The 21,007-nt window shown below is 40.8% G+C and overlaps 1 protein-coding gene across 1 annotated transcript in view; it reads right to left on the bottom strand.

Annotated features, from left to right (window-relative positions):
* LOC132991998 (protein kinase C-binding protein NELL1-like) overlaps positions 1-21,007 on the bottom strand; it is a 259,382-nt gene that overhangs the window by 165,206 nt on the left and 73,169 nt on the right. The window contains exons 5-7 of the mRNA XM_061061100.1: positions 15,980-16,076; positions 3,385-3,457; positions 2,753-2,835 (exon numbers count right to left, since the gene is read on the bottom strand). Of these exons, the coding sequence (XP_060917083.1) occupies positions 2,753-2,835; positions 3,385-3,457; positions 15,980-16,076 (253 nt within the window). The remainder of the gene's footprint in view (positions 1-2,752; positions 2,836-3,384; positions 3,458-15,979; positions 16,077-21,007) is intronic.

The raw sequence follows: 21,007 nt of genomic DNA, 5'->3' as shown, positions 1-21,007 counted from the left end.
ATACTGAAGTTCTTGTCTATGCAACAGTTAAGGAGAAGTTAATTAGAATGCAGAGCTTAAAGATAAAACCCAAAGTGAACGTTTAATTTCAGCCATAAAGGTCTTTTGCTTGTATTTGGGGTCAACTGACAAATTGATGCTTGTATAGCACCACATTATGTCGCCTCTCTCATGCACAGGTTTAATACATGCAAATTGCTGCCAAGCTAATCTACACACAGCTGAGCTTTTTTGTCATTTCACCTCGCCTTGACACTCCGGCAGGACCGGGCTATTATTCACCTCATGCTGAATCTCTCTATTCTCCAGCAGCATAAAAGCAGGCAGGCCATTTAGCGGCGGAGATGACTGCATCCTCCCCGCCGCGTCTCATATGAGGAACGAGGTCAGGTGGCGATAGGTCGAGGTGTGTTCATGTGAGAGAGGAGGCGTTGACACAGCGGTAGGGTAATGTTCTTCATTTCACCCTTATTTACACTGAAAATTATTCTATGGCTCGCCTGCCTGCTGACATGTCCTCGCTCCGATTCACTCCCACCTGATAGCTCTCACTCATGCACACAGAAGCACACACTCGATCACACACACACACACACACACAATTATGCAGATGTTGGGTCTTATAAATAGTTCAAGCTCTCCCACATGGCTCCAGGGCAGAATGCACAGCGCCCGTTAGCCTCCTGTTGTCACAACGCAGTCGCCATTTCCTGACACCTCTCTGAACCTCGAATGTATCAGCATCATGTGTGTGTGCGTGGGTTTGTGTGTGTGTGTGTGTGTGTGTGTGTGTGTGTGTGTGTGTGTGTATGAATTCATGTGCAACACAAAACACAAAATGACATTAGCAGGCTGGCAGGAAAATAATCATTATGATCTGAACTCCTCAGCAGCTGTTTGACATGTTGTGAACCTCAGCACATGCCCCCGAAAGTGACGTACCTTCTAATGAAGACAGAAAAATTCCTGATGTAACAAATTGTCGCTCTTAATTTTAATTCAAGAAGTAAAGGTCAATATAAAGGTAGGACAATTATAAAGTTATTTCTGACTTAAAAATAGGGTATGCAATTCTGGGAAAAGTTGCTGATGTTTCACAGCTAATCAAAAACATACTTCATGATGGACCTTCAGGCTCCGCTCCCAAAATGAATGGCCGAGCATTGCCACAGAAATGACTCTAATAAGCTGTGTTGCTAAATCTTGTGCATCTGTTGCCTGACAGCAAATAAGCAAAGAACATAAGAAGTTTGGCGCTCCCATGGCGTTAACCTTTTCATCACATGTGAGGAAGTGGAAAAGGACGCAGAGCCGCCAGAAGTTCTTACCTGTCGGCTAGAACAGGGTTTCCCAAACTTTGCCATGCCAACGACCCACATATAGCATAACCTCAGGCAGGGACCCCCTCTTGCAACATTTCTTAAATTCCTTGGACATTACGATGTAAAGAAATATGAACCTTGAGACCAAGAACTAAAGTCATACTTTATGTGTGCTGGCTCATAACGGAAAACGTTTTTGATTAGTTTTCAATTGTGCAACAATCATCTAAAAGAGATGACTCCAAACCAAATCCTCACTTGACAAATTTAAAGTTCAAGATTCAAGATTAACTTTATTGTCTCTCAAGGGACTTTGTGCTACAGTTTCTTTGACCTTATTGAAGGGTCAGACGCCCCAAGTTAAATGAGTAGGTGGAGTTGATGCTTTGCAAACTGATCAACCTCTGCTCCTCTTTATCGTCTGTACAGCACTCAGTCATACACTTTGCATTTTCAAAGAGATGCCCTGCATGCATTCACATTGCCTTCTATTTTATAGTGAATATACATAATTGAAAATTGCTTCACTGTCTCTTAACACTTATCCTGAGAAATTGCAAACTGCAAAAAAACAGACCCATGAAAAAATGAGGCCTTCAGGAACCAAACGATTATCTGTTTCCTGTTTCTTCCTAAAAGCAAAAGTGTTTTTTTTTTTATATTCTTCAACCATTTAAATCCAACTGTTTTGGATTTGATTGAATATTTTGTTTTTCTAAAGACAGATTAAGGTGCGTATTCATTTTATTTTCTGTATTGAATTCACAAATTGAGATAGTGACTTCAGAGGAGACGGAACAATGAGCATTAATTGAAGGCAGCATGAAAATCAAAGGACTCTGTCGTTATTGGTTTTAGTGGAGAAGGAAGTTTATTTCTGCATTTGAATTGTTTAATCTTTTTTGCAGGGCTGCAACTACAGTAGGACATGTATCTTTGGATCATTTAACTTGTTTTTGTTTTTCCTAACAGTCTTTTGCAGCAACTGTTCCCAAAGTTTTTTATATTCAGTCAGTGTACATGCACAGTTCAGTCGAGCTACAGTTATAGATCTATTAGGACACTTAATTAGACTAGTGTCCTTGTTCCAGTGTACAAGAATCATGGGAGAGTCCATTTATTGGTGGAAGTTTGTCGAACACAGCTGCAGTAAGTGGTTGACATTCCCCCTTTCAGCTAGTTACTATTAGATCGTCTTCCAGTTTACCTTTTACGTCCCATACCTAACAATCCAGAGTTTCCATTCTGCGTTTTCCTTCCATCCATGACCTTCAATATATTTTACTCCTTCAGCTGACACAACACAAACATTGTCTCCTTGTCTGTCCAAAAATGCCTGGTTCTTGCTTCAGCAGTCACCACATTGATAGACAGACAGTTCATACATGTGGCATTCGTTTCCTGTTCCAGGTATTGTTCCTTGTTCCTACCTTCAGGGTCATCTTTGCGAGCAGCTCCTGAAGGTCCATGATGCCTTGCACCAGGCTCAGGAAATCACTGCAGGTCGGACAGGCTCAAATGAGGAAAAGGAGGCACCGCAATAGAAAAGGACAGAAGAAGAGAACAGAAGAAAGAGTTTAGATAAGGGAATACCACAAGAAGAAAAAGAAAACGGTAGCCATGATTATTTGCAGGAAGCTCATGGCGGCAAAGAAAAAACGAAAGTGAAGCCTCGCACATCTGTTTGCTCTTTGTCTTAGAACGGTTTCTTGTGTTAGTATCAATAATAAAGCAACAAGGTGCGATTACATGGCTTATTGATCAAAGGCAGAGACAGTGGCACAGCTGTGGTCTCGTGTCTTAATCTGTTTGACAGTAAACAGATACAGACGCGAGGCGGGGAACCAGGAGACTGAGCTGAATCTGAATTACAGCCAAAGCTGAAGAAGAAGACGAGGAAGAGAGAAAAAAACAACAACGAAGGAAGGCTTTGTTTACGAGCAGCGGGGATAGGTCACCAGCTCACACCTTGTTTATTAAATGGGGAGTACTCTTTTATTCCCCTGTTACTCTCTGAGCATGCAAAGGTCACTTTGAATGTCTTTGGCATCCTGATACTTACTGCGGTTAAGGTTAGGGCACTGCGTGATGTAGCCGTTGGGGGCGAAAATCAACTTAACATCCTGGATTATGCCCTGAGGAGACAGAGGGAGGGGTGCAGGGAATAGACAGACAGAGATAAATGGTTAACGGTAATTAGAATTGAACTTGTATCGCACTTTTCTAGCCTTCTGACTACTCAAAGCGCTTTTACATCGCATGTCACACCTACACATACACACACTGATGGTAGTAGTTGCTATGTAGTGAAGCCATCAGAAGTAACTAATCCCATTCATACGCATTCATACACCGTCGACAATGCAATTCAGGGTTATGTGTCTTGCCCAAGGTCACATCGGACATGTAGCTGCAGGAGCTGGGGATCGAACCCTCGACCTTGACGACCGACTCTACCAACTGATCCACAGCCGCCCCTAAGGATAAGGACACACTTTGATTGAAAAAATCATGTGGTCACTTTTGAATATGTCTGAAGAAAATGAAAGATGACAGTGTGGGAAGATGCAAAATCAGCAATGTGTTGATTCAGCGCAGGATGCATACTGTGAAAGAAAGCGTGTCTGCTAGGCCTGGGAGATAAAACGATAACGATAATTATTGCGATATAAAATACAAATGTTCGATAGATTTAAACCAATAATTACACCAGAAGACATGCGAGGCTAAAACTGGCAACACCACAAACCTTTTCCAGCATTTGAAGCAATATGACCCGTTAGAACACACCGAATGTCACAATCGGCTGTTAGTGGACCCTCACTAATCACCTGGCCAGTAAGTGGTACAGCCCAGCAGCAAACTGTCACATCAGCAATTTCCAGCACTGTGAAGTGTGCTCATGATACTGAAATATTCCTCTGTTCAAGTAGAGTTAGTCATGTTCACACAATAAAAAAAAACACAATTTACCATCTGGTTTTTTCAACTTTCCCCAAAACCAGCCTTTAAATTTGAAAGAAATAAAGATTTAACATCTATCGTGATAATTATTGATTTCGACAGATGTGAATTTTTTTATTGTGATAACTATTTTTGTCATATCGCCCAGCCCTAGTGTCTACCATGCTGCGCTTGATGATGTCTGAGATTGTGTTTTTTTTTTTTTTTTTTTGTGCTGATACTTTTGTATTCAATAAGTCGTCACTAGTGGGGTTTTTCTTAATAAAAGCAAACCAAACATCATTGACTCATACAGTTAATAAAATATTTAAATTTGACACAAATTTTCATTAAGTCAAAGCGTTGAAATCTAAGACAAAAAGTTGCTTTCGATGTGGATAAAGACATAACTCTGGCAAAGCAGTCTGCATTAACAAATCACAAGAAGTAATCCTCAGCATCTTCTTTAAACCGCATGATAAATGTGTCCTGCAGCCCATTTAATGCTTAAATCAGACAACATCTAATCTTGTATGATGATAAATCTGCTTCATTTTATAAGAGAAGTGCTGCACAGCATCAACGTACTATTATACCGTACCACTTTATTTGCCTTCATGAAATGATTTGTGTTCAACACCACACTGCTACAAAATGATCTGTTACACCTGTGTACACATCTGGTGAATCGGCTGTTTCTACAGGTCACACCTCCAAAAAGAAAATGTTGCGCTGGGCTGATGTAACCATTTGCAACTCGACATACTTCATAATAATATCTGAAATAGTTTTAAGGTTGCTGTGATGATAAAGTGCTTCACCAAAGTTTTTAGTTTGTTCCCTTTCCTGTGGCCATTGTACTAACTGTTGATGAAAAGTTCTGGTTGTACAGTACGCCTCTAGCTGGAGATTTCTGGTACTGTATTTATTTTATTGTCAGACATTGTACTTCTTTATTCATAAGTATGACACAAAAAAGTACAGCTTAGGCAGTAAGGAATGTAGACTTTTGGTCATAAACCAATGTATTGGACAAGGTAAAATGTTGATCCAGTTGTTCTTACAAATCATCCTGACTGCAAAATAAAGCTATTTATCCAAATCTCATATCAATCCCTTTATACATTGTCAAGACCTTTCCCTCAGAATCTTGAATGTTAAGCTCACAGTGCATAGTGGAGAGTCAAGGGATCACCAGTGTTAGGGATATGATGTCAAAATGCTGTACCTTGAGATATTTGACAGGATAAGTTCAAATAAACTGGTAGTGCCTGAGGAAAACTTATTGTATCACTGAAGTCATTAGTATTTCCTCTTAACTGCACCATCAATACCTGTACCAACTACAGTGTTGGTAATCCATGGTCATTTTTTTATTTATTTTAAAGCAATCCATGTTGTAGTTGTGTAGATTTTTCAGTCTGGTTCATATTTGTGAACCACGACGTTGGTATTGGTCCAATGGTTAAAAAAAATTAATCTAAAAATATTAAAGACTTTATTCATTTCAAATAGTTTGAATATGATACAAATTTGAAAACCTACCAATGTGGAGATATTTTATAAGTGCTGCTGCGGGTAGATTTTATTGTCATTGGGTTGGGTGGACCTATTTTTTATATCAAGTAAATTATTAATAAAAATCTCTATGCTAATTCTTTAATAATGCACAAGTCCAACCAAATGGACAAGCATATGAGCAGGTATACATTGGATTATATCACAGCCCCCCTTTTCCCACGCACAAAGATGCAGCCCTGCCTGCACACACATAGTCATTGCCGCCGGTGCCTTGCATCTGACTCTTATCCAAACTAGCGAAGGAAAAAGCAAAGGCGTCCACAAAAACCTCTTTACACCTGTATTTCTTTTTAGAGTCAGTTTAAAAATATGGTGAAGCAGCATTATAAGATATAGATAATGAAATCAATGCATATTATGTAAAATACATTTAATTATGTTGTCCAGCAGGGAGGAAGAGGAAAAAGGAAGGACAAAGAATTAAAGGGACCAAGCAGCAGGTTAGTTGTGCTTTAGTGAATCATTGTACACATACACAGAGCCATATTTGGGAAGAAAGGACTGACTGCTTTCCGTGCTGGTATACCGACAATGTATTGTGTTATTTTGTAAATATTACAGTACATCTGACAGTGATCAATACTGTTTTACTTAAAGGCAATATATATGTTGTGGCAGAGGTTTTACAGGCTTATCTTGAATTCTGGCATTGGGCGTTTTTTTGGGCTAGTTTTGATTGGCTGGTTTTGTCACACAGACCTGGCAACCCTGCATTTCACAGTAAATGTTTACATGTGGTACTGCTGCAGTTGGATGCTCTGCACATCTTTTTTTCTGTATATATGTAATGTTTAAGTTTACAAGCCTCCAAATATTGACTTTTATAGTTTAACTCAGGGTCTGCCACCTTAACGTTGTATAATTGTGTCAAACATCTATATAATGACAATAAAGAGGTGTATCTGCATTCGTTTTCAATAAAATAAACCTACTAATGTACTTTACATACAGCATCCATTCTCACTGCAGTCGGGCAAAACCACTTCATCTACAGGCAGCAGAGGATAGTCTATAACCAAAAGAGCTCTTTCCTTTAACACACTGTATGTCAATCACTGTGAGTGACAGGCTCTCTCCAGAGGTGCAGGGCTGGTAAATAGATGCTCCATCATGACCACAGAGAACAATCTCGTAAAAAACGCAGACTCTCTAATGGAAAACCAAACTTGTAAAACACTGGGGCACCCACAAACACACACACACACACACACACACACACACACACACACACACACACACACACACACACACACACACACACACACACACACACACACACAGAGGGGTAATATCATTTCAGCATTCCTTCAAAGTGGCTCCTGAAAACATGCTGGAAGGACATTAGAATTCAGCACCTCCAGCACAGTTGGCTTCAGTTCCTCTCTGCCTTATGTGTAGGAGAAATCCATTTACAGTGCATTTGGCTAGCCTGGATGCAAGCAACACCTGCCTCCATTTCACACGGAGCCACTCAGAGAGAGAGTGGGAACCTTGAGGCGTACAGGCTTGCAGCGCCGAATGAGAACAAACACTCAGACTCACACACTCAGAGGCTATGAGCGCAGTGGATGGTGAAGAAAAGATTGTCAGTGTCACTCAGAATTAAAATGAAGGTGTAGATCACAGAGGTCTGTCCCGGTGGTGTAATATAGGGGTCCTGACCACACATCACTGTCAATGATCAGCGGGTAATTCCAACTGAAGTCATAAAATCTCTCCCCCTCTCTCTCTCTTTTCTCTCTCTCTATATCTCTCTGTCTCACACACACACAGGCAGAAATGTGAACGTATGTGTTTCACTCCTCTGTCAGAGCATATGGGGGAGGTGTTTAGATTGCACTGTTCAGGAATAATGTCTATTTGCTCACAGTAAGACAAGTAAAATTACACGGCAGCATATCAAGCAATAAACACAGACCGAGGAGAAACACAATTTATTTTGTTTTGTCCTCGTGTGCTGTCCGGGGTGCTGACTGTCAGCTTTGAAGGTGCCGTCATTTTATTTTTGTAATAACAATGAATTAGGGGGCATCATGTAATCTGAAAGATGAGCACTGATTTTTAAGCATCATTTAGCTCATGGTTTTGGTTTTTATTGTATGATCATGCCAGATCCACACACATGGGATATTTTATAAAACAATTACCGTACCAATTCATAAAATAACAATTATGTCCACTAATTTTGGATTAAAAACTCGCATGAGAATGCAAATCCATTTCCATTCATCAAAACAGCATGCTGTGCTGGCAGGTTGCAAAGAGGTCTTAGTCATTATATTAAATAAAGGAGGAACACTTTGAGGGCCCTGATTCGCTAAGAATGGATTTCAGTCGCATATCGCTCCAAAGATTGCGCATCATTTGCTTCAACTATCTGCTCCAACTCAAGGCCTAGGGGGTGTGGTCCAACACAGCTCATTTACATTTAAAGCTACAGACACAGAAACAGCCTGTTCTGAGCAGGGCTGAAACAGAGGGGTTTTATAGGCATGATCAAATACAGGATCAGAGTGGATTAAGAACTAGAAACTCCACAGACATGTTTTGAGGAGCTCTGAGACTTATTTGAAATTGTCAAAAAGGAGAATAGCATGTGACCTTAAACTCCAACTTCGGGAAAAAACTTAAGAAGACTATATTTGTTTAGTTAAAGACCCTTGCGCACATGGACACGGCTTGTGTTTTTCATTATCAACGTAGCTGCTCTGTCCAAACCAGAGGGAGACAACTGCATGGGACTAATTGAAGACAGCATCTCAAATTACTCATGATGTTGTTGTTCTGTGTTCTTTAGATGTATGTTAGACAGCACATTTTGTACATCCTGTTTGTCAGAATAACTTCATAAATAGATCAAATGAATGCACAGTGCAATGCAAATTCTTCTGCCTCACCAGGTCAATAAATACTTCAGAATCTATGAGCCTCTTTACATCCACACTGTGCATGACTAAAAGAGGTTCTCATACAGCTCTCACATCATCTTATTTTTGAATTATCTAGGGATAAACACGCAAAGAAGGCAACAAAGCACTTTTTATGGCCAAATAGACTGTCTGTCTAGTCAGAAGCATGAGTCAGTCTGAGTCTAGATGATGGAGTGTTTCTTCCAACCATGAACACAACTTTCCATTGGGGATTTAAAAAACAGCCTGCAGGTTCTGAATCTTTGATCTGATGTGAAGCTGAATAAAATGAAAGTAAAGCTGCAGCACTTTGACTTCATTGTTCCATTTCAAAGCCAATGTACTGTATAAATGGTTTCCCTGTTATTTATGGAAGTGTTGTATTGACTCAGAGCAGAACATTAAATTGCACATTTGTATTACTGTTGCTCTCGTGAAAGTTCACTCTACGTTTTTTCTGCATGCTGGTTTTCATTGTTCATTCTCATACTATGTTGCATCGAATCCTCCATGCATGCTCACTCATTTTACCTGTAGTCATCAGCTCAGAGGGGACCGTGCGTTTGCTCATGTTTTATGCCTTTTAAATTGACATTACTTTGTACAGCACTTTGGTCAACTGTGGTTGTTTTTAAAGAGCTAAACAAATAAAGTTGGATTGGATCAGCTGTTCACATCACCAGTGCTAAATATGGCTTTCTCTTCTGCCAGTTAAACCCAAAGTTAAGTGCTACCCTCCACTTCCCCCATCACCACCAAGTCTTTGCAGTTTCATCACATGGTCCATCCCATCAGTCTTAGACCACATCATCAACCTTCTTCCCGTTAACCAAATCATCTGCCCAATCAGCTTCTTCATCCCATCAGCATCAGGTGGCATCATCAGCTAACACCTCCACCCCCAGTATCTGGACTCCATGAGGGGATAGATCTTGGGGGAAAGCGTCAATGATTCTCTGACAATAATTACCACATCATAAATAATAAATGTGTTTCTTTGATTCATTTATCAGTCTCTCCTGATGTATGCATACTATAAATAGATGTCTTATATCCATTCAAAAGATCTGGAAAGCTCCTTGAATGAATGGGACTGTTTTAAGGTTAGCTTATGACTCATAAAGGGTAAGAGAACAGTGAATGCATACAGCCATTAAGGGTTCACACAGGTACTGTAAATGTGTATGTGTGGGTGTTGGATCTGTGTGCTTATGGGCTGTTTTTATGTATCTTTTGTGTCTCTGTGTCCCCGGAACGATCACAAGTTGGCTCACATTATTGCTGATAAAATTACCTCCACTTCACTTGTGTGCACAATTTTGCCATCATGATTCTCAGTTAGCTTGTTTATTATAGCGATAATAGGCCTGGAATGTTTGGCCAGCACTTCGCCCTCGGGCAACAATGACTGAGGGTTATTATCCTGGGTAAAGCTTTATCCGGCAATTCTGTTTTCTCATTTATGTCATGCAAAGCATGACCTTTCAGCGTTCTAGCAGGTTCTGAAGACTTAACCTCCACCTGCAGTTCATCTCCCAGGACTAAGCTAACATCAACAGCACCAGTTAATGAGAATGAGAGGGGGAAGACAAAAGGCCGATTGACAGGGAAAGAGAAAAGGAGATGATAACAAAATAATTTAATTATTCACATCTTTTCTTTCTTTTTTGTTGCTCAGCCTGACAGAGCTGAACTAATCAACCCAATGCATTATTCTGCAGGACTGTAATGAGTAAGGTTGTGCAGCTGACTCTTTTAAACCCTGTGTGACATTATACATGTTGCCAAAATACACAGAGGGAATATAAAAACTCAAAATGTATAGGTATATTAACCCCAATTTCCACATACTCCGATGACTGCTGTTCCCTTCCCCACTGGATCCATTTCTGAAGCATGAGTGCAGCAGAGCGCAGTCATGAGCAGCTGTACACACATTTCAGGAGAACTACAAGATCACATGGGAATAAAGAGAAAAAAGTGCAAACAACATGTTGCTTTGTCTTTCTGAGGATGATTTGTTGTTCGTTTGGTGCCTGTTTTGACGTAATGTTAATAAATTGATGGAAAATACGATTGTGATCCGTGGATTGCGTTTCATTTTGATATTGACCTGATGCTCTCTTCGTTTCCCTGTCTGACTTCCTGTCAGTGTTGTTTATTCTGTCCAGCTTGTTGGCGCCTGCAGCGGAACTCCATCGAAAATAAACCCACAGCATATTTGAAACGGATCAGAGCGTAGTGGCTCTGCTGGCACGCTCAAGAGACGGACCGCGGCGCCCACTGTGGAAACACAATCATTGACGAGAGTGGAAGTGAACAGCGGAGTAGTGCGTGGCGCTGACGGACCACGGCGCGGACAGGAAATGTGGAAATTGGGGGTTACGGCCGACAGCTCACTACAATGACAATTTCCATAAAAATTTATGAACAAGAAAAAAGGCACATGGAAGCAGTCAAGTGTCAAGGCAAAGCTTTGCCCTTTTAATTAACAGTCAATGTCAGCTGATGTTTTGTATTGTAAGTCTTGGCTAATAGCTATCAGATTTCACACAAACCTCTTGCGTACATGTTGTTCATTGTGGAGCTTATGCACCAAGACCCAAGGGGAGGAACTACAGGCATGAACCACTGCACAAGACTCCCTGATAAACATTAGTGCAACATAACAAAGGAGATCAATTCCAAAAATGAAACAGGGGCACTTTAGGAAGATGTATTGGCAGTGAAGAATTTATTACATGAGTTAATGATGGCCCGACCATGTTGCTTAATTAGACATAAAACAAGTCTTGTTCTTTCACTCAAAGGGAAAACAAGTCAACAAATTAAAAAAAGTGTAAAAACCACATCAGTTCATTCAAAACACTTGTACCTTACAACACACTGAAAACCCAAAATCCTTCTGAATAAGTTATAAGTGTCTTATAAACTCTTAGGTAATGTATTGGAGAACTAATATCTTTCATTTTGATCTGTATAAAAATACTGTTATTCAAGTTTTTCCATACTTTTATTGATATTGGATTAAAACTTCTGTGGTTTTGCCAAATATATAGCTGCTGCGAGTGTTGATTTCTTCAATATGTTTTTCAGCGACCGGTTGATATAAGATTGACATGTGATCTAATTGATCTATTTCTGTAGGTGGTATTGAGCTTGGTAAGAGGGGGTTTGGTTAATAATACATATCAAACTATAGCTGATGCTACAGAGCCATCATTCTGCATTGGATCCATAGATCTGATGTTTTCTGCAAAGAAATGCATATGTCAATCAAAGTGTACACCAGATAATTTGCATCAGCAGAAATACATTGCACATATAAATTAAAGTCATCTTTAGTACTACTAAACATTATAATCGGACTGTCAAACGATCATTTTTTTATTGTGATTAATCACTGAATTTTAAAAGTTAATCACATTTTTAACTGCATGTTTGGATTCCATTCATTTGCATTTCCAAACAGTTTTTGCCATGCTTTTATTTTATATTTTCTACTACTGTATCTTAGATAATGTATTTTACTTCTTGTTTGGATAAAAAAAAAAATATTTTGAAAATAATTAAGGAACGTCCGGTAGATCAAAAGTTATGGCATTAACTTAACCGTGGAGAAATGATCTCAATACAGATTGAACAGTCAATGAAAACAGTAAAAGAGAACTGTGAAAAAAGAGAAACGTTTGATGTCACATGGTGAATGTTAGTTTGGACTCGTCAACTGAGCTGTCTGGGAGTTTTTATATTAAGTGAAATGAGCCAATCAAAGGCTCAGCGGTATCATTATGACCATCACTATGGTTGCAGGAAGATGCAACACTTGTTTAACTATGATGCCAAAAGGGACAAAATAGCATGAGATTAAAAAAAGTGTTTTTCACTGAAAGGCAGGGTTGGTAATTTTCTCCAGTTTTCTCCAGAAATTGTCTTTAGGTCCTGACAGAAATGAATAACTCATGTGCTCTGAAAAAGGAACAAAGAAAATATGTCATCTGTAGCAGTTGTAATCCTGTAAAAACTTCGACCAATGTCTGTCACGAGGTGTCAATCTGATGAACCAATCACACCTCCCTGTCTCCCTGCTCGCTCTCTATTCCTGAGTTTTCCTCTGTCTGTTCTACGTCAAGAAGTAGGAACTTTAACGGCATGTTCTTTATAACTTCTGATAAGTTTGGACAGACTGAGCACACCAGGTACAGAGAAGAAAATTATGAAGCAGATGTAACAAGAACAGGAGAAAGACAGGAACGAAGAATGAACAAACCAATTTAACCAAACAGGAAACAAAGAAGACACAAGACAGACTGATTGAAAGATCTAAGCTCTGCATCTCTCGTGTCCACGTTCGGCTTATCCTCCATCATGCTGTTTGATGTCACCTGTTCATCCTTTTCCATTCATTACTGTACTGTGTTGCATAAAGCGCTGAACACACAGCAACGTTCACATACAGGCCTGCAGAGTCCCTGAGGACTCAGCATCCTGGGAACAATGGATTCTAGATAAACATAATTTATTATAGTTGCTCCATCTGTTGGAGAGACTCCCAGGAGGACGTGGCGGCACAAAGAGAGGAGCGTCTCCAGCCACTGTGAGAGCTCTCTATGTTTTATTTACAGGCCTTGTTAGCTCATCTTATCATTACCCTGCTCCTGGGTCTGAATGGGAATGATTAAAGGTGCTGCATTATACCTCCAATCTGCAGTGTTACTTTTAGCTCTAGGCTGTTTTTTTCATTTTGATTCATCTATTATGTCTTTATTCTTTTCTCATCTTCCCAATAAGCTCTTCACCCGCTGTACTTTTGGCCATGAGAGAAAATGAGCAGGCTCCGATTACCCCCTCCTCTTCAGCAGGTTAAAGTGGGGCGCAGGTGAAAAGATGTGAAGGGAATCAAAAAGGAGTGGGGTGGAAACATTGGACACAAGGTTTTTTTTTCTTATCTTTTTCTCCTTTTCAGAAAACGGAATAAGACATGACCAAAGTGTAAGCTAATTAAGTTGTGGAAAGGTCTGTCAGCTTGAATGCTTGGTAAGGTGGTCAAAAACAGTTTGAGCTGTCTTTAACTTCGTCTTTTGTCTTGTCAGGATACTTTGATAAAATAAACAGGGCATTACGGTATTGGCTCAAGCTAAATCTAAAATTCAATAGCTTAAAAATGGTCGAAAAACTATTAGCAATGCTAAGTCCAGCACCAAGCAGGAAGCAGTAAACCACACTGATGGTAAAAGCTGCTGCCAGTGTCCTAACTAATACAAGTTTTAAAATTGAGCATTTGCTTGCTTTGAAAGCCGTGATTGTTAGCTCCAGTGGGCAAGTTTAAGTCTGCATGTGCTTGCTTAGGAAGAAACAGGGCTATGCAGCTCCTTATGCTAATTCAGCTAAAGCCTAATGCATCACAGATAATGCAAACCACTGCACACATGGGACCAAACTACTTCTGTTTCTGCTTATTATGCAGCAGGATAGTGAATACTACCTGCAAGAAAATCGCTGCAGTTTTTTAAAATAGTGCAATAGATGCAGTATTTTTTTTAATCTTATCCGTATCCGTTTATTTTTTCTGTTTTTGTCTATATTCACGTGTGCATGTGTGTCGAAAGCCCTCTGCACAATATGCCTCGAGAACGTTTGCCAAGACATAGCTACAGCTACTTAATTGTTATTGAACAGTTGTCTCATAAATATGCATTCATGGGAGTGGGTAATGAGGATATTCAAGCTCAAAGTGGCTCATCTGAAACTCTGAGCAACAGGTCCATGATTCAAGGTGTTACAAGTGCACCAGTCAGATAACATGCCAACTCATCCCAGTGCAAACCTAAAGGGAGGATTCTCCTCATCTCCTCTGTCACATCACACAGGCCTGTGAGCCTCCACACCATCTGCCTCTGCTGCTGACAAACACTTTTAAACTCCCTGCACATGGAGGGAAGACAGACTCCACTGCGGGTAGGGGAACTGGATGATAAAGCTGCTTCTTTTGAAGACCAGAGCTTTCACTCCAGAAGAAGGAGCTCCTTGAAGCCTCGATGCAAGAGACGGGCGAAGGAGGAGGGAGGAGCAGCAGCGGAGGGCTTGGTTGCAGTAGCGATAGTGTCAAAGCACAAGGAGGTGAAATAATACACACCACAGGAGGGTCTGGTTGCTAATCAATGTGTGACAGGGAAAAATAAATGAAAGCACCCATTGATTGCTTTGCAGGTGGGCAGGAGAGGTGGGAATATCAAGAGCATGTGCATGTCTTGGTGACTCTCAAACGCGTACCCTTCCTGCTGTGAGTGCATGCAGGAGTCGGAGAAAATGAGCAGTGATTAAAAATCCGCTGTGCGTTAACGGGCTGAGGCAATAAGTGTTTCAAAGCAAACACTGAGCTTTTTGCTGCTCCTCTGTAAACCTGCAGAACGTCTTTCTTGTGTTTCCCTGCTTGGCTTTCTTCCCACACACGAGTCTACTGCAAATATGGCCAATTATACCAGTTCAAGTCAAGTCAAGGAAAGTTGAGTATTTATATAATGCAAACTCACAATTTGCCATGCGGTGGGTTTCAATGTCTTCATTATGAGTACACAAAGCCGGCGCAAATCTGCAGATTCTCCCACTACACAATTGTATCTTTCTGTTTCAGGAATACCCATCACCTATGCCAAGTCATTTATGCCGTTGTTTCAAATTGCCTCACCTGTTTTGTACCCCAGGTTACAAACTGGACAAGCACAGAATATATCCGGGGTAAAAAAACAGGTTAGCTCACTTTAACCTCCGGGTGTAGTCTGAGGAGCCGGTATATTTTAGGCTGTTTAACAGGAAACAAAGTCAGACTATAAGAGTTGTGTAAAAACACAGGTATTCTCATCATAGATTAAAAAAAACAAACAAGTTGTGCTTTTATTTTAGAAAAGCACACCAGAAGTGTTAATATACTACATTCAGCCATGGGAAGTTTTCTACGTCTGTAGCCATGTTGGATGAATACCTGGGGCTGTCAATCCGTGTTCAGCACACAATATTTAAACATGAGCGATCGTTCACTGTCTCCAGAGTGAACTACGCTCACGTTTCACTCATGACGCGATAGTTCAACAAAAACATGTTCAATGAATGTGCTTATTTAGCATTGTTCAGGCACAACACTGACATGAAGTGTGTGTGTGTGTGTGTGTGTGTGTGTGTGTGTGTGTGTGTGTGTGTGTGTGTGTATCATCTCTGAAGTCTTACCTTAAACAGGCCATGCTTGTGGCTGTGCTGGCCCAGCCACACTCCACTGCCTGGGGTGAGTTCCATCTGAGGAGGGTCTATCACCCGCTCGTAAATCCTGCCAACAAGAAACCAAAAATGTTTGGTTATAATAACGACACACACACACACACACACACATTCTCTTTTAGTCCTGGTCTGGCAGAAACACTGATCCAATATAGCTGAATGTCGGAGTAAATCCAACCAACCGTGTGCATGTCCTCTCCCTCCCTCCTTCCCTCCCTCGCCTCCCTCCCACGCCCTTCATGAGAAGCAGAGAACGAGGAGCATGGCTGCTCTCCTCAAGCATGACAGCCTGTCTCGCCCCACGGCTCTCTAACACGCTATTGATATCTGGACGTGGGACATAGGCTGGATTAACTGCCCGACGCCTGACACAAACAGACTTTGGCATTATCAAGGCAAACATCCTCAGCGTCGTTCAGCACCAGTTTTTCCTGCACTAAGGTGGGCTTAACGATGCTAGTGAGCTCAGATGGGCCGGTGTGAGGATGTCAGGGAACAATTTGTCAGGGTTTTCCCTCCTCCTGCTCCTTCTCCTCTTCACTCCATGAGCACATGCAGAGAGAAACACTCAGAGTAGAGAGCTGATTTCTCTCTTGTCTTCTATTTCAGCTCCAGTGGAAGCTTTGATCTCTGACAGGGGAATTGCTACATATACTACAACAACTTAAAAGCCAAAAGTCCTTAAAATAGTATTAGTCACAATTGTAAGGCATCATTAATGTAAGGAGGCAGTAAATTATCATGCAATTTCTTCTTTTTCCTATAAATTGTAGTGGTGGTTTCCCAAATATTGAAGCCATAAAGTAACATTTTCAAGCAGCTGCAAAAGTGAACGGCCATTTATTAATCATTTAAATCCTCTACTGTAAATCACATCCTATGTATCTGAGTTAAACCTACTGAGCAATTAGGTGTTATTTTTGTCATTCACACGGTGCTAAACTACTCTGTGTGAAGGAGTCAAACGTAGCTTATGCTGCTAATCCGTGCAGCTCTGCAGCTTTCACAGTGCCGGGCAGCGTTTGCTTTCATTTGCCAGAAGACACTGTTGACTGCTGATGGCTCTCCTTCAAATAAACACCAAGGAGGCATGACCTGAACACACAAGCAACCTGTCTTGCACAAAGCAGACATAAATCATGGTTCTGAAGAGAAATGGAGTTATGTCACGAGTTGAGTTAGGGTCAGTGCTTCTGCTTCAAAGCCTATTTCTTGTTTGCTAACATGTTATACAAAAAAATATAAATTAAGATATTGAAGTCCATTGATGCTTTTGTCTGGCTTCAAGTTTTAATTCAACGCAGGTCATTTTGTCTTAATGTTGCATATGTGAACGCACGTCCCATGTACGCAGGCCATAGAGCTCAACAGTGACCCACTTTTTCGGCTGCTCTGGTTCCAAAAGTAAATTTCCCCATTCAAATCCTCCATTGTCATTTCATAAAATCCTTCTATCAAGAGATTGAAGCCTGGAACCAAGATAACCAGCTACCCCAATACTCCTGACTCTAAAACATTTATTCTGCGCCAAAACGGCATTCAAAGCGGAGACAAGGGCAAATGCACAAGACTGTGTACATAATTCTCTTCCTGAGTTGACAAACTACCAATCCCACAATCCATTGCAAATGATATCACTTCTTCCTGAATGTAACTGTTGTCATTGTTAAAGTGTTCATATTGTTAGTACAAGTGTTGTACTATCTTGTAGTTTCTTGTGTGAATATATAAATTACATTCAGTGCGGCATAACAAGGTTATTAGTACATTTCTTGTTTGCTAACCAACCAGTTGGCTGCTAGCAAAATGATCCGTTCGCATATGGTGCAGAGGGGCTGGAAACATTGCTATGGTAACAGGGAGTTCAGAGATGTCGCTGTTACACTATGATTGTGGTAGGTGTAGTTCTTTGCCGCGACATCGCAAATCAATCTTCTCCTCCGAGCGAGCCGCCCGGGTTTGAATCCCACCTGTAGCTCCTTCCCCACATGTCATTCCCCGATCTCTCTCTCCACGGTTTGCGACTCAATCTATCCACTGTCCTTTCTGTCAAATAAAGGCATTAAAAGGGCCAGAAATATACCTTAAAAGATGTTGCATGTATGAAGTGATTGATTTGGTTGATTGAACACTGAAACTGCCAGAATTCTAAAGAAATTCACTGTAAGAAATGATTCCCCTCAACCTGTGCCTCTGCATTGTTTCTAACAAATGTAACAAGTCAAAACTCTGAAAACTCGGCCTGCCATTACAAAAAATATGAACATCATATCAAATCAAATCTTCTACTTAGCAGATTCATTTCATGCATGAAGGGAACATATCCTGCATAGATAGATCTAATAATAAAAGTAAGATTATTGGACTGCCTTACGGAAAGTGAAGTTGGGTCTTTTTTGACTGATGATTTGAATTCTCGATAATCAGGGGGTGGCTCTATATGTTTTGTGCTTTTCCATGCAAATCTGTGGATGCTGCGGGGCTTCAATGCTGTTCAGGCCTCTGTCTGAATCCCCACCTGCTGGGTGAGCTGTCACTGTTAAAGAGAATGTGGAGGTCATACGATTATACTTTGTCTCCCTCAACCTTTGTGTCTCTGCATCCCTCACCTTCCCCCCCCCCCCCCCCCCCCCCCCCCCTCGTCAGCTGCTCAGCGGTGGTGTCCATGCAGGGAACTTTGGATAGAAATGAATGCCGAGCAGGAAAGAGATGTGCTCCGAGGCATATTTACATGTCCTGACACCACAGACTGCAGCCATCAACAGCTCATTATGGATGACATGATAAGTCGGCGTACTTTACAGCATCATTAGCAGCACTTTTCTATCACCATGGTGCAGGATTCAATGAGTAATTGCTAGTGACACACCAGAGATGAAAATAATATTAATGGAAATTTACAGGCCCAAAAATACTTACATGATCTTAAAACAAACATAGTCCCACAAATACTAGATTTCTGTCCAAGTTGTTTTTCTGTCTGTAAGTTGTTAAAGAACCCCTTGAAATTATAACCCCCAAATATTTAGAAGATCTAATCGTAGCCGTCAGAATTTTTAGCAATAGCCTTTGAATTTCAGCAGTAAACAATAATGAGATTTCACAGTTTCAACACTGGAGTCCACGATCCCTCAGTTGCTTTCAAATTGCCCACCTATGCATGAAAGGTTATACAAATTGAGCATTTCCTGCTGCTGTTAGTTCACATTTAAAGCACTCAACCAGCAAAAGAAACATTTTGTCACGGAGCAGTTACCTGCAATGCCATGCATTTGTCACTGAGATTTGTGTTGACAGGGATTATTCATCATTCAGTCTTATTTGGCACTTTGTCAAAGCTGTTCTTTTTTAAATAACACAGGATGTAACGGCCCAACACCTTTAAATGTGTGAGTCATCAGAATCAGAATAGGATGCATAAACCCTTGCATATGAAATTCACAAATTTTCATTGGTCACTGAATACTGAGTTAAAATGCTTTCACATCCTTTTTATAGTGAGCAGTTAAAGCACACATGCAGCATTAGCTGAAATGTCTATATTTGTTCTCAAAAGCTATGCAATGGTGATTGATGAATCTGAAGCGTTAGTAAGTTTTGTATTTTTGTGAAGCTACATTCCCTCCAGGGACGCTCAACACCCACATCAGGAATTTAAAATCGTTCAACAACCGCCTGATCATGAACTCATGCAGTTGAAAAATAGAAGGCTTCAGATGACACACAACACCTGCAGCTGTCACTCCTAAAAGCAAACATAATAAATAATTTGCACACCATGCAAACAGCCAAATAGCATGCATGTACCTGTTCTTCTGATGAGTTTGTAGAATGTATTACAACCATTACCACGGCCAATTAAAAGCCAATATCAGAAAAGCTTCCAGTTACATAACTCACAATATCTGAATTTGGATTTGAACACATTTGAATATTTGTTATAATGTTTAAAGAAGAGCTTAAATAAACAAATAAGATATTGTAAATGGACTTGCGCTTTTCTGGCGCTTCTCTAGTCTTCTGACTGCTCAAAGCGCATTTACACAGCAGGTCACACCTACACATTCACACACTGATGGTAGAGGTTGCTATGTAGTGAGACCATCAGAAGTAACTAATCCCATTCATACACATTCATAAGCAACCGACAAAGCAGCGGGAGCAATTCGGGGTTAAGTGTCTTGCCCAAGGACACATTGGACATGTTGCTGCAGGAGCTGGGGATCGAACCCCGACCTTCCAGTTGAGAGACGACCGACTCTACCAACTGAGCCACAGTCTGTTGTGTCTGTTATATTTAAGACATAAGGAGTCTTTTCTGTGCACAAAATGATCCTTCTGTAGTATTGCACATTACAGTACTAGTTGACCAGTAAACAAGGTCGATGCCAAATATACCAAGGCTGAAATCCAAAATAGTATGTGGAAAAAGCAGTGGTTCTCAGCTGTCCTTAAGCATAAACTAACTGCACCTTAGAAAGGTAATGCTAATCAATAAAAGCTAGTTGGATGTGAAGTGTCTTGCATGATACAGTGGAGCCAGATGAACCAGAGCTATCACTTCATCCATAACCAGCAAAATGGGGCAGCAGTGCTCCACTTCCACACAGCACCTCTTAACCTTCATCATTGTCTGTGTGGATGTGAGTGAGAGAGAGAGAGAGAGAAAGAAGAGAGACCCACATCTTGAAACAGAAGAAAGACCCAGGCAGGTGTGAAGAGACTGGGCCATCATTCATCCGAATGGCGAGGATGTAGCAAAGAGAAAAACCACGAGATGTGGAAAGTGGTGCATTATGGCCGGCTCGAGCAGTGGAAGCTCTGTCTGCTAGACACTGCATAAATCCACAACTGAGTACATAACACATATTTTGTTGACAGTCCACTTCAATAAGCTGCCAGGCCACCTCGTTTCCACCGATTTACAGACTGAATTGAATAAACTACATTTCATCTAGTTGTCAGTATGTGAGCTACACT

This window comes from Labrus mixtus, chromosome 1 (assembly GCF_963584025.1).
Source record: "Labrus mixtus chromosome 1, fLabMix1.1, whole genome shotgun sequence".
In the NCBI taxonomy this organism is placed as follows: Eukaryota; Metazoa; Chordata; class Actinopteri; order Labriformes; family Labridae; genus Labrus; species Labrus mixtus.
This window is presented reverse-complemented; position numbering and strand designations above follow the sequence as displayed.